The sequence below is a fragment of the Apteryx rowi genome, unplaced genomic scaffold (genome assembly GCF_003343035.1).
Source record: "Apteryx rowi isolate R43461 unplaced genomic scaffold, aptRow1 scaffold_453, whole genome shotgun sequence".
Lineage (NCBI taxonomy): Eukaryota > Metazoa > Chordata > Aves > Apterygiformes > Apterygidae > Apteryx > Apteryx rowi.
In genome coordinates, this window is record NW_020450709.1 from 534,847 (window position 1) to 549,526 (window position 14,680).

At 39.4% G+C, this 14,680-nt stretch overlaps 2 protein-coding genes across 2 annotated transcripts; one reads left to right on the forward strand and one right to left on the reverse strand.

The window, feature by feature from the left end:
- Positions 1-6: 6 nt before the first annotated feature.
- LOC112971759 (glutamine amidotransferase-like class 1 domain-containing protein 3A, mitochondrial) lies at positions 7-5,222 on the forward strand. Its single transcript, XM_026077475.1, has 4 exons — positions 7-124; positions 1,361-1,532; positions 3,444-3,648; positions 4,912-5,222. The coding sequence occupies exons 1-4, from the start codon at positions 17-19 to the stop codon at positions 5,102-5,104; spliced, it is 678 nt and encodes a 225-aa protein (XP_025933260.1). The 5' UTR covers positions 7-16; the 3' UTR covers positions 5,105-5,222.
- A 1,105-nt stretch (positions 5,223-6,327) lies between these two features.
- Positions 6,328-14,173, reverse strand: ACOD1 (aconitate decarboxylase 1). Its single transcript, XM_026077474.1, has 5 exons — positions 14,097-14,173; positions 12,595-12,756; positions 11,376-11,465; positions 9,129-9,334; positions 6,328-8,302 (listed from the first exon to the last, which is right to left on the reverse strand). Exons 1-5 carry the CDS (start codon positions 14,106-14,108, stop codon positions 7,330-7,332), a joined length of 1,443 nt encoding a protein of 480 aa, XP_025933259.1. The 5' UTR covers positions 14,109-14,173; the 3' UTR covers positions 6,328-7,329.
- Between the last annotated feature and the right edge of the window lie 507 nt (positions 14,174-14,680).

The following is a 14,680-nucleotide window of genomic DNA, read 5'->3' on the forward strand; positions in this document are numbered from 1 at the left end:
GCGCTGCGCCGCCGCCATGGGCAAGCGGGTGGCCCTGGTCCTCGCCGGCTGCGGCGTCTTCGACGGCAGCGAGATTCACGAGGCCTCGGCGGCGCTGGTGCACCTCAGCCGCGGCGGCGCCGAGGTAGGAGCGCGGCGGGGAGGGGGCGGCCGCCGCAACCGCCACAACCGCCACAACCGCGCCGGGGCTGCCGCCGAGGAGGCCCCGCCCGGCTCTGCGTCCTTTCCCCGTTGCCCCCCTGCCGGGTGCCGGCCGGGCCTCGCCTGCGCGCTCCCCGCCCTGTGCCTCCGCTTTCTAACCTGCCTACCTACTTTCTAACTGCTTTTGCAGGAGTCCGGCCCCAGCCCTCTCTTAGGTTTTCTGCTGGCTGTTCCTGCTTTTCTTTCTTTTTTCTTTTTTTTTTTTTTTTTGCATAACTCGCATGCCTTTGGGCCGGGATGTGGCGTCGTGGGCCCAGCATCTGATAGCTCAGTGCAGAACTGAGATTTTAATGGATCACACAAAATCACATATTTACTACAGCTACGCTAGCTAAAATTGACTAAATCAGTGAACTCGGAGAAGTCAACAAAGCAAGCATCAAAACAGAGATGTGAAAATAGCCTCTGTGTTAGACTTTTCACAGAGCTTTGTAGTTCTGATGCAATCTTTCCCTTTCAGGCATAACCAAAATAAGTTCTTTCTTGTTTTCTTTTTTTCTTCCTGCTTCTAGTCTTTCAGGAAAATGAATAAATATTATCCAACTGTAATGTCTGTACTAGATTCAAACTTCCCATGCATTTCTTTATCTTCTTTTATACATCTAGCACCTTGATCCCATAAAGGTGACCCATAAAGGTCAACAGCAGTCTTTCTGTTGACTCTACAGTAATCAGGCTGCTGCTCTTTATATATAGATATATGTATATATGTGTGTATATATAGGTATGTATATAATTTATGTATAATGTAAATATATATCATATATAATATAAACATGTGTATACATCCATACATATATATATATGCTACTTTATATATATTATATCAATATAATGCACCGTTTGTTCCTTGGATTATCCACCTGAGAGTGAAGGTGGGCCCTGGCAAAATCAGTAAGCTTAACGTTGGCATAAGAACACACTCCCATCAGACAATTGCAGGAACAGGATGGGGAGAAGGGCTAGGTTTAGCCATCCTAATACATCACATCATCTATCACTTTAGTTATTTTGTTGCAATAGATTGTCCTGTGGAATCCACTTTCCTTGGGTAAGAGACTTCAGGAACAAAAATTGTTTTGATTAAATCATCTTCATCATCACCAGTATGTATGAGTTCTGTTTACCTCYACAAAACTGCTTTCGTTCTGTGTTCTAGGTAAAGATATTTGCTCCCAATATTGAGCAAAGGGATGTAGTTGATCACTTGAAAGGAAGTCCAACAGGAGAGAAGAGAAATGTGTTAGTCGAAAGTGCCAGACTGGCAAGAGGCAACATTCAGGATTTGGCTGAACTGAAAGTTAGTGAATTCAATGCAGTCATTTTTCCTGGTAGGTGCTTTTAAAAGAAAATCATTCAGACTTTTTAAATTGCAAATAACTGCTTTGCCCTCAGTACTTTTTTATTTTTAAATCCATTTAGATAATAAATTATACTCTTGAATTTGAGAGGCATCTTTCTTTTTTACTTATGTGTTTTCTTTTGAAGATAAGGAAATGTTTTAGCTAGCTCTTGCAGGCTGACAAGTCATCTCAGTTTATTTATTAATTTAAAGTTTATTAGTTTAAAATGCCACAGTGTTCTTTTGGTGTTAGATTATACATCAAACTGTTCCTTCTTTCTAGATAGTGTCAGGACTTCCATACCTGCTTGTGGACAAGAACATTGACCAGAGTAGAAGAGTAAGGCCAGAACTTGCCATTAGATTGCCATGCCTTAATTTTAGTGCATCTGAAATTGATGGCAGAATAGCAGGTTGCCAGATAGATGACATTCGCTGTCAGATGGGAGCATGTTTTGTTTTAATTATGTATTTGGTCTGCTGCTGATCAAGTTATACTAAGCACATTTATGGAATTTTTTTTTTATACACCCAAAAAATTGCTTTTTAGATGGATGTAATTGTAATGATTTTAGAAATGAAGAAACTAAAGTGTTATGAGGAAATTATGACATGCTCAAGATCACTTTCCAGAATATTCATAATATTGTTAAATGCTGCCTTCACAACTGTGCCTAAGCGTTAGTTTTTAGATTGTTGCACTGTCTTCTGTTGTAAGACCAGCAGATGGCATATGTGTATAACACTGATAAATATACCTCTAAAACTAGAATGAGTTAGTGACATCAGGGCTAATCTGGGAGTAGAGGCTAGCAAATATTTTCCACATTAATTTCATGCTCTATTATAACCCAGACTCAGGGGGGTTGCAGTAATAACTTCTAGAGGGAAATAAACCCTATTAAGTTTGAAAATTAATATCTTACCTCAGAGATTCCAGATAACAGTCAAAAGTGAGTAAAGGGGATGTAATGAAAGCAAAAACATTACAAATGCAAAACTTCTTGATGTTGTCCTTTGAAATACTTCTGAAAATTTGTGTTGCATCATTATTATTTATTATAGAAAAGTTGATGTTGTATGCATTCCATAAGAAATCAAATACAATGGGTGGTTACACTTGCTAATAACTTTAATAATTTAGATGGTTCTAAATCCAGCAAATGATGGTGCTATAAAATATAATCTGTTTGTAGAATTAAATGAGGATCGAATGCAGATAAAGGATTACTTCTTATAACTAATTCCTAGAAAGACAAATCGAGCATTATTTTTAACAGCAAATTATTTCATCATTTACAAGAGGTATGTCTCAGAATACCACATTTTATCAATTCCTTTTTATGTAGTATCTGTACAGTTTTTATTATGTTAACCTTGCTTTAATTTTTTAAGTCCAGTAAAGAATTCTAGGGGGGAAGAAACTCTGTTTAAATATTGCTGTTTAAATATTAACTAAAACTCATCAGTGAAATTACTCTAGAGGGTCAATCCACTGTCTGCATTATTCTCATGAACTGCACTCTCCTACTTTTAATTATCATTGCTCTTTTAATTCCTCTCTTGCTTACTGATGGGTGCATATCAGATTGTGCAGCTTTTCCAATGACTAGTGAATGAATATGAAGTTTCCAATTTCTGTATTTATTACTCACTGAAACAAGACTAAGCCTTCTGGCCTATGTAACATACATGTAATAAAAAATCTGCAGTTAAATTTCTAACATTATAAACCCATCATGTTTCATCTGCTGAAAGCTTTCAGTAGAGTAACTTAAAATTCCTACAGATAGTACGATTACATTGTGAAAAGACGAAAAAAAAGAGAACTTCTTTCTAGTGTGGTACTTAATGGCTTTTAGCAGTGCCTTACATTTGCCTCCCCCTCCTTTTTTTTAAGGTGGATTTGGTGTAGCAAAGAACCTGTGTTCCTGGGCARTAGATGGCAAGAACTGTACTATCAATGAGCATGTGAATTCCACTCTCCAAGCTTTCCACAGTGCTAAAAAGCCAATTGGTTTGTGCTGTATATCTCCAGTCTTGGCAGCTAAAGTCTTTCCTGGTTGTGAGGTCACTGTTGGCCAAGATAAAAATGTTGATGGAAGGTGAGAAGGGGGATGGACGGAGATACTTTATGTGGAAATTAGGATTAGAAAACAGCGGGTCTTCTGTGCAATATCTCAGGTCTCTGGTATCAGTAACCTTTGGGTAACTTACTAGTTATGTTTTTTTCTCATTTTAAACTTTTTCACTTGCTTAATAATAGTAGGCATAGAACTATCAGGGCAGAGAAGCTGAATATGTGAGGTCAGGTGACTTGTTATGCACTTTGATGTTGGAACAATTTATCCCTGAATTCAGAAATACATTGGTCTGTGACATGTTCTGTGATATCAACATCCACAGGCACATTACAATTAAAAAAAATGTAAAGAAGATAAGTACTCTCATCTCTTGCCCAAAACATCTGTCCCTGAGCCACTGAAAGGAACATAGGTTCCCAGACTGGCTTTCTTCTGCAATGTGGGTGCCAGTGAGTGTCCATCAGTCCTGAAAGTGACAGATCACAGCAATTTTTATAGAATCCTAGTTGTACAAACAAGCAGGTGGCCATGGGTGTCTAGTTTTAGCTCGTATTAAATGAGATATGGGATTTGCTTACCTGATAGCTTTGAAGGCCAAGTTTCATGTTGCAAAAGTGGTCATTTGAGTGGGCATTTAAATCATGTCTTTGGGGTTTTGTTTGCTCAGGAATTTTTAATGATTTTTTCTGGTGGTAGTGGTTTGGGGCCAGTATGGAGGAAGTAGCTGAGAACACGACCTGGCAGTCACTGCTGCTTCAAGGACTGTCAACTCCTGATAAAATTTTTGAATGGAATTTCATATCAGCAGCTACAGAACCATAGTGAGGGTTTATCTCTGTCCTCCTATTCCTGCCTTGTCCTTAGGAAAAACAAAAAACCCTCTGCAGAATCCCAGTGAAAGACCTTATGCAGAGGCGCAGAAAAAGATCTAACATTCTGCAAGTGTAGCTGGCATCTCTCAAACTTTTGGGCATCAGTTACTGCTTCACTTAGTATCACCTTGTAAACTTATTAAAAGATTGTTAAACAGAATTATGCCTTCAGACATACTGTGAATGTGCATTTTAGATGTTAAACCTCTTGTTTTCAAAGTTATTAGATCAGTTGCTATGGGCATAGGGGATAGGGGAAAATCTGACAGTGGAAGTCTGTTTGACTTTGTTGTCATCATGAGCTAAAAAGGTCACTTAAATATTGCTGTTATTCTCTCATTCAAGTTATGTTGTCAGAATGTTATAGGTATAGCATCTCTTTTTATGTTAATTAAGATCTTTTTATTTACAGATTTCCCGATGCTGAAACAGCATCTGCTATAGCAGAGCTTGGATGTAAGCACGTTTGCAAAGATGTAAGTGAATCCCATGTGGATAAAGCCAATAAGATAGTTACTACCTGTGCTTTCATGTGCAAGGCTCCTTTGCATGAAATTTTTGATGGAATTGGAACAATGATAGAAGAAGTCCTGAAACTTGCCTGACTGGAAATGTACAAATGTCTGCAAGGAAATCTATTTAGCTAAACATAAACATTTAGCTTCCTTTGATTGTATTAATAAAATAATGCAACTATTAAACTTCACAGTTCTTTTTTTTTAATCTGTAAATCAAATAGTTATTGCAACTTGATCCTATTTTTTTTTTCCTTTAAATTAGGAAACGTCTGTTGAAGGTGTTTTTTTCCCTYTAAATCTTGAATGTATTCAGTCTTGGTAAGACAAAGTAGGAATCCTCCTTGCCTAATGGGGTTTCAGCACATCACTAATGTTTATCAGCAATTGACAGTTGATGTTACCCACATATAATTACAGGTGAGATGGCTGTAAATGAATCTGTATACWTTCAGTATAGATGAGTAATTCAATTCAATTCTATCAGAATAATCAGAAGGGAAAAAAGGAAAAAAAAATTTTTTTTCCTTGTGAGTCTTTAAGCGAGTGTAACTGATAGGCTTCTGAAATTTTTCTTCAGAACTTCCTAGATAAACCAGCTTTATAAATCAAGAGTCAGAGACTTAAGTACACACACTCTTTGTGTGGAAAATACACTACTTTTGCTCTAGTAAATGAAGTAATTTGGGGTCTGGTTAGTAAAACAAATTAGCTCTATTTTGTGAACTTTTGCATACATATTTTAGTGCTCCAAAGTTAGGTACATTTTATATATTCTAGAACACATGCTTCRATCTTACATATGTGGGCAAAAGTTACCCTCTCTTACAAGCACAGTCTCTCAAGGAATGGAGTGCCCTGTATTCCACCTAAATGCAATGGGACTTGAGGGAACTAAAGATTACAGGAATTCATTTATCAAGGTGAGCTGATAGTACTTAATTGTACTCAAACTTAATTGTTTCAGAAGTGTATAAGAAGTCTTCTAATACTTACAGGTCCCTGTCATAAGAAATGTACTGTAGCACATGCTTTTCAGTGCCTGAATGCCTGAAGGTTGCCCAGAGAGGTTGTGGAGTCTCCATCCTTGGAGTTACTCAAAAGCCATCTGGACAGGTTCCTGGGCAGCATGCTCTAGGTGACCCTGCTTGAGCAAGGAGGTTGGACTAAATGATCTCCAGAGGGGCCTTCCGACCTCAACCATTCTGTGATTCTGTGAATTAATAGCCAAAACATGTCATCACTAATCAGTACTGGATGAATATGAAAGTAGAGAGACAGCCAGTATCTGTTGTAAAAAAACAGCTTGAGCGTAAACTTGTAACAGAAGCAGTTTTTATTAAAACTTGTAGCTGTTTACGAGAGCAGAGTATATCTTTTAACAGGACTACACTAGCATCTACACATCCAGAAAATACAGCACTAGCATAACCTGCCTCGCCTTAAAATAGGTCTTACCTACTAGGAATAAATAACCTGGAACAGCAGCCTAAGTGCACATTCCTTACAGTTACTGGTCAGCTTTGTGGACACTGTTAGGGAAAGTGGGGCTGAATGTCTTGTAGAGGCAGTGCCTCATAACTGAAATACGAATACAGCAGGAAACAAATTGTGGAGAACAAACCTGTACCATAGAGCAGCCAAATGAGGGAAATAATGCTTTTATGACTAGTGATCTAGAGTTCTTCCTCTTGTTCTGCAGCTGATGTGATCAGGAAGGACACTATTATTTACCTCATCAATGCAAGACCAGTCTTGATAGTGAAGCTTGAGGTGTTGCAGAGTATCAAATGCTACTACTCTGTATTGTGTGTTTATTTTAGCACAAACGTCAAAGCTTGATGTAGTAGGTTGCCTCTTCAAGGAGGCTCTTGTGCTAAATATACAGAAATAAGTATTTGAAGTTTTTTATTCTCTCTGTCCTTCTCACAGTGATGTTTCTCACAGAGACAACATTTCCATACTCCTCCAGAATTTGCTTCTCCCTTATAAAGTTATTTAACRGAAGCAGAATGTGTAGACTTTTTTGGCAGAAGAGCAGGGGCATTTTTTGTAGCATGCAAGCAGTGCTCTGCCTTTAGARGTAGAAAGATAATTGAAGTAGACTGTGCGAGCAGAGGATATTCTGTTCAGCCTCTCTGACTGAATTGTGCACATAATCTCTAAATTATTTACTTAGTCAAAAAACACAATATTGGACTGAGCATGGCTCTTGTGTTACAGAGTCCAATTAAAAAGTTCCTGAATCACTAAATAAGAGATTTTCCTGAAATTTTTATAAGCTTTGTGAATAGCATCTAGCTGTAAGTTGGGCTCTAAAGTGATGGAATATTGTTCAAAAGTAAGTGCAGTTTCTCTGAAAGTGCTGTAGCTGACTGTCCTGATAAAAATGTACTTAATACAGAAGAGTCCTCTACTTTTTCCAGATTATACACAGTCTCTAGAATGCCTTCTGTGGCTTCTGCAGAGAGGACTCTGGAGGCATTGGATTGGAATTTTTTCTCCAAGTCCTCTTTTCTCAGAGGTTTCCTCCAGTGCCCATAGAATGTATCGCAGCGATCACTGAATGTGTAGCCATCCTGAAGCGTAACACTCACTTCACAATAGAGATTCTCAAAGCTGGGCTTGTTATCAGGAGGATGCTGTAGGTGTGTTTTGCAGAGAAGCTCCCGTAAGGCTGGTCTATGAATGTTCTCACTGGCAAAGGACTGAACCGACATGCTGCCATCCAGCAAAGCAGAGCATGCAACAAACTGGAAGGAGTGTCGAGCTTCGTGTTCTGAGTTAGGGGTAGGTCTGTTCACGTATCTGACCTCTGGGACTTTGACAATGACTTTCTCAATTTTGTCAAGAGGGAACAAGTTGTTGTGCTCTATGAGCTTCCTCCTAACAGAAGACGCTGCATCAGCCACCCAGTGTGTTCCAAGGTGAGCAGGAAAGCGTTTGATGGCAACGTCTTGTTGGTCCAACAGCCAGGGGTATGACTGTAAGGTTGGCAGGGTCTGCGGGTTGTAATCTGTATAAAAGGCACCCATCCCTGACTCCATGTCCAAGATCTGTCCATTTCCTTGAACACCCAATAATGCTAAGCAAGCTGCTTCCAGACCATGTTTCGCTGCATTGCCAACGTGGAGGGGCTTCGTTTGGGTTGCTGCGTTAGCCAGTGGGGCACCTGCATATGAGGCAGCRATAGCCAAGGCGTTTTTGCATTTCAGCTGGTCAAGAGCTAGCAGTTTAGCACAGGCTGCTGCACTCCCCATTGTACCAACCACAGTTGGTGGGTGAAACCTGAGAAAACAAAATCTCTTTCATTACTGTATTTCATAAAGTCACATGAATTCACGGTATACACAAGCTCCAATTTCCTTTCGCTACAGTGGAAGTTGAGTTGGACCACAAATGAAAAAATCCAAGGGCTAGCACTAAGGGCCATCCTAGTGGAAAAAGTTGCCCCTTTTCCCTAAGAACAGGTTAAACTGAAGTAGCATCACTTAGAATAGGTCCTTCCCAGAAAACAATTGAGAAGTAGAACTGCTCATAGTTAAGGCATACTGAGCAGAGTAATGGCAAAAGAGTCCTGGTCCTCTATAAAGTATACATACTGCACAATGCAAGTTCTTTTATTCTGAACCAGTTTTGCAAAAGTGGTACAAGAAAAACACAGAAAACAGCAAGACTGAGTCCATGCTGCACTTCAGGTCTTTTCTTCTGAGCACACCCTGTCTTATTGGGCTCTGCTTTGAGACCAGCTCAGGTGAATCCATACTGCTGTGAGCCAGCAGCTGCTTGCAAATAAGACGGATCAGATGTACTCATGAGAGTCTGAGACCTGTGTTGTTAAAACTTGTCACCTTTGCTACTATTTTTCTTTAATGATCATCAAAGCCTTCTCGTAGACAGATCAATGCTCTCAAAAAAATTGATTAGCTAAGCATTAAATAGCCATGAAAGTGTATTCATGTTTAAGATTTGCTTAAACCTTTACTAAATTTCTGGACAAACAACATAGAAAATAAGATCAACTGTGCCATTTGTATTTTTACCGGCATTTAATTAAGTATATTAACCCTGAAAAAACTTGCACTCGGCTTACTATTTGAAGTATTTTGTGTACCTTTTTGGAATGTTCCTGGCTTCGCTGGAAAAGTGTAGCAACCTGCCTTGCACTTCAATTCCCACGTTGAAAGCTAAGAGCAGATCGAGGCCAGAGATTTTTTTCTTCTGAGAAAAGGCCTCTGTGAGTGCAATCACAGCAGGAAGCACAGCCCCAGACGGGTGTGTAGCCGGGTGCCATGTGTCATCAAAATCCATTGAGTGCACCTAATGTAAAGAGAAACTTTGATTTGTCATCAGAAATCATCTATTTGCCTTGGCAAGATCAGATCAATCAAATGAAAATTCTGTAACTGGTTTAAAAATATTGAAGGACTTCATTTTCCTTAGAAAGCAAAACTTTAAAAAAAAAAAAAGTCTTTCTTTTAAGTACTTTACTCCCAACAGGGCTTGGTGAGAAGTAGAAATGCAATATAAAATTTACATCAAAAAGGCATAATTCTGATCCTAGTTGCACTAGTCTAAAATCAGTATGACACTGATATCTTTCCTACAACAGATTTTTGTTGCTGTAATTAGATGGTATAATTAAAGCAGCAATTCTAGACCCAGCATGTGAATGTAGATATATCTATTTTCACTTCCTGAAAGCAATATCTAAGTATAATGAAGTTACTTCCCCTGTGATGCAACTAATGCTGACATTAAGGCTCATACCAGTAAAATTATGGTAATAAAAGTCTGTATTTCTAACTGAAAGTTGTATCGGAATAACTCTTCTGGTGCAGACCAGCAGTATGACAACAGGCACAAGCCTGCAAATGTTCATCAGGCTTTAGCCTGAATTTTCCACACTGCAGAACTGACCTGTCACTTGAGCAACCAGATTCACTGGGGTGGCTGGGAGCAGGAGTCTACAGTCTTAAAACTGAGATGAGCYGCTTAGCCCTTAAGAGCATCTGGAGGGATCCCTCTTCCCCACACCCAGAGTCCAGCTGTTCTGGAAGTTTTCAGGTGTTCCCAGCATGGCATATTGCTGCTGTTTTGACAGCCAACTGTTCCCAGCAGTGTRGAAAAGTATTGTTATTGTTCGGAGTCTGCCAGAAAACCCCAAATGTCCTAAGTAATTGCAAGTATCAGGAACAGCATTTTTAACAAAACCATAATGCCTCAAAACCAGAACTGACTTTCATGCCTATTCACATGTGTCTTGTTTCATAGATCTACAAGCAAGGAAGGTTGTAATGCTCCCCAGCACTCAGATCTTGCCCTGTAACTCTGGGAATACACAATTCTGTCATCCTCAGGATCAAGCTGCTGAGGAGTTTGGTTCTGAACAGACAGAAGAAGACCTAGTGCCCACCTTGAAGAATTTGATGCTAGCTGTGAAGATACCCTACAGCGTGGGATATAGAAAGTTGTGTCTAATACCCAGTAAGCTGTGTTCCTTGAGTCTTCAATAAGTGCTTAGAATTGACCTATGACCAAGATGTAAACTGAAATTATCATATATATGTTAGCAGCCAGATTTGAATATCACACTGATTGCTAGGAGCTGAAAGGTACTGTATCTCATTTCCAAAATAATTTTTTCTACATTGAAAATGAGGTCTCAAATTTGACCTCTGATCTTGTTGTCACACCAATTTAGACAGGCTTAATATATCATTTCCTTGGATGGTTGCCTTCCCTAGTTTTGCATAATTACCAAATTTGTCTATGCCACTTCTGGCGTATTCATTGATTTCAGCCTAGATCTGAATTTAGGCAAAATTCTGAGGAGTCAGTTATTGCTTTACTGATAAAGTATGTGTCCAAAATGTATAATTGGCTTTTGCAAACTGCATGACTGAAAATTAAATAGTTTTGTGATATATTTGTGATAGTACTATGTATATGTATATGCGCATATGTCTGTATTTGTGTTTTTCAGTAACTATACTTGGTCAGTTGGGATGAAATTTGGATCCTGCTGAAATCAGTGAGAGCTAGATTATCTCATTGTTGTGTAGCTGTAACAAGGTTGTAACAAGCTGCAGAGTCTTGTACCTTGAAAACAGCCCCAAGTCCCAAATGAATGGTAAGGGATGCTGTTGACTTAGATCAGATATGTATTATCTCATGCTTTGAGCTTGGTCTCATTGGAAGAAGGCTGAAGTACACTAGAAGAACAGCCCAGGAAAATTTTGTGGTAGACCTCAGGTAAAAGAATAAAGTAAACTAAGATTTTAGGAGCATTCTGTCCTTTCTGTAAGGAAGATGGAATCAATTAGCGTGATTTAAGAGCAAATTAAAGAGAGTCCCTTACAGCCACTCCATTCACAAAAGCTGCATACAGAGGAGGAAGTCGGAAATCCAAGTGGCCCCAGGTGGTACTGGATATATCTGAGCTGTAGATCTGAAACAAATTGACATCAATTAATTCAAAATCCTGAACCGAAGAATAAATGTATACTGTATCTCTGATGTAAATGAGATCAGACCATACCCTTTTGGGACTCAGCTGCTCCCTTTCATAGGAAATGAAAATGGCAATATATTATTCTATCAGAAAGTATTAAAAGAAACTCTTTTTCCTGAGGACTTATGTCAAGGGTTCAAACAGATCACAGGGAGCAGACCATACCGTGGGCCTGACCATTCAGTACCTTCACAACACCTCTGACCATTGGTGTCCCCTCTAAAAGCTCATCAGCAATTCCCTCAGGACTGTCATCATCTTATTTGGGAGGGTCTCCAGTTAAAGGTTCTGTTTCTTTCAGTTTTAGTAGACCCTGGGTAAATGATATACGGCCTCCTGATGCTGGCATCCCCACACTATAAAGGGCACCTTTCCTTTCCTTTTGCTGTGCAGGCCTCTTTGCCAATGAAGAGATCTTTATGAAATTCAATACAAGTGCATAAACTACCACAGTTTGGGAAGGGGCAGATTGCTGTATGAAGAGACTTCTTGGCACACAGTTCTGGAGCCTGAGTCCGACTAGCCAGGTATTACAAATAAAACAATGGGCTAAACTCCTTTGCACTGATGCGCTCTTAAGTTGGGAAGGCTTCTACTCAGGGTCAAGTATTCCTCTTGTTTAAGTAGAATGAGACTGGAGGAGAAACATGACCAGTACCTTGGACAATAATTATGTTTATGGACTGGAAATAACCCAGTATTAACTTTCCATGTATTTAACAGTCCCTTATTTTGGAAAGTCTAGTGTTAAGTAATGTCTGCTTTGCTGTTGTTTTCATAAAATCTTGTATGTGAAAGAAAGAAAGGGATTCTTAGTTAACTGTGTTCTGCTTTCAGTGGAGAGTCTTAGCATACTGTTTGTTGCCTAGACTTTTACCCATCCAGAGCTTAAGTAACTCAAGCAATGATGTTCCCCTCTTTCCAATGGGTAGAGCACTCTCTCTCTCTTCCTCCTCCATCCTCAAAAGAATCTCACCATGAAAAAGTTCCCCCTAGTATCACAATTTTTTTGTTGTTTTTTTTAKAGCTAAACCTGAAGGTATGCTATGAATACCAAACATCTTACTTTGCTGTACTGTATCACTTTGTGGCAGATCTCAGTGCTGGTACCCAGAAGTCCAACTCCAAGAGTATCCAGAATCATTCGCTTGCTTCTCTGAATGACTTGGTCTGTCAAATGGTTTGCATTCAAACCATGAATCACATTGGCAAAATTTCCCGTAACTGTCTATGAGAGAGAAAAAAAAAAAAGATATTTAGCCTTCTCTTCCTTTAAAGAAAATATTAAAAAAAATAGTCTATTTTTTTCCCTTTTTTTGTTTTTAGGCTTGGATTATTGCTTAGCATGCTGGCCATTTCTGTTGTCTTGTCCTTGCTTATATGAATTGCATCAACAAATGAATTGCATCAACAAAACTGACGTTTGAATTGTTCYCCTTCTTATTCCCAGAAATGGCACAGTGTAACTTATGTATTTTTTTCCTTTCACCTGTCTCCTTCTTATCTGTTCTCTATTTCTGCTGCTTCCTCCCTGACTTGAGTCCTTAAGATGCAGATGATGTAACTTGGCAAGTTATATAAAAGAATAGGAGCAAAAAGCACCTGGCTTTCAATAGCACCTTTTTATTGCTATTGAAATCAGTGGAAATTTGGCACTTCAGGCCAATGCAGCCACTGTCACTCGGGGAGGCAAGATTTAATCTCTATGAGTAGCAGAATAATTATCCCAAGTCTCATTGAGCTTGGACCTCAGTGGGAGATGGTACTTGGCAGCTCTACCTCTTACCAGCAGCTCCTGGCTTGCAGCTCCCACTGAATTCACACTCAGTTGGAGTTCTAGCTTTTCTCCAAGACAAGATCTCACCTCTCTGAAAAGCAGTGGCTCCTTGTTCCTGGCTCCTGCTGATCTGGGAATTATATTTCTCATTTTTTGCTTTCCCATTGAGCATTGAGCCATTATGCAAACTCAGCACACTTCACCTTGACTGGAGCTGTTAGCTGCTATTAATACTCCTATTAGAAACTATTTTAGAACTTCCCTCCTCTGATAGTTATAAACTTTCTCCTGTAGAGAGGCATACATTATTTACAAGTCTGTACATACACTTGCTTTTCTGTGCTGGCATTGCTGTAATAGCTTTTCCCTCTCTTTGGAAGCTGTCTCTTCCATTTCTCCTCTTCTTTCCCCTTCCATTACTCCCTTGTACATATCCACAGAGTGATAGTATTTCCTTTATTTTGCTAGGTTAAGTAAGCCAAACTGTGCCACTCTCTCTTTAGAATATAGGTTCTTCATCCCCCCTGACTATGCCAGTATCTCTTCATTGCATTGTTTCAATTGGATTTATTTTTTCTGGCAATGGTGACCGAACTGTACCCATTATTTCAGATAAGTTCTCACTGAGCTTTGTAGCCAAGCATCAAGACAGTTTTGAGGAACACAAGGCATTTAAAGCAGGTGAACTACATATCCCATAGTGTGATGCACACCTACAGAAACATGCACAGTGAAGATACAAAAGCTTATACTGTAAGTACATCTTAAAGTGCAAAGAAACAAGACGGTACCTTTGCCCACATCTTGGATGGATGGTGAGTGGTCCCAGAGAGTAGCAACGAATGACTGGCAACCAGGAAACAGTGAACATCAGTCTTTCACTATTTTTATACGTGTTCGTGTGGGGCAGGGGCATATTAGGACTGATCTCATCTTGTCCTGCCCATTTCCTCCTCTGCCTGGAAGTGTTCCTTTTTCAACATTTTCAACTTTCCTCTGACTAACTGCACTATAAACTGCTGAGACATGTGTGACAGGACTTTGCAAGTCAAGTTCATGTGTTATGCGTAAGCTGATAAATGTGTTTATTAGCAGACAGAAACCAGAATATTAATCTGAGTGTCTTATGGACATGGAGAGAAGAGGTCATCAGGTGTGTCAGCCTGACCTGGGGGAACTTCAGTACACCATGAACAATTCTACCATGGGGAGAGCAGTTAGCCCATTATCAGACTACAGTATGACAAAGGCTGTTTTAACTTAAATATCCTGTTATCATTTTTTTCTCTCACTATATCTGTCTCCTCCATAATACGTGCAGGTCAGACATGAAAGCTGTGTGGCATTGGAATTTCAGACTGTRTGTTGGTTTAAA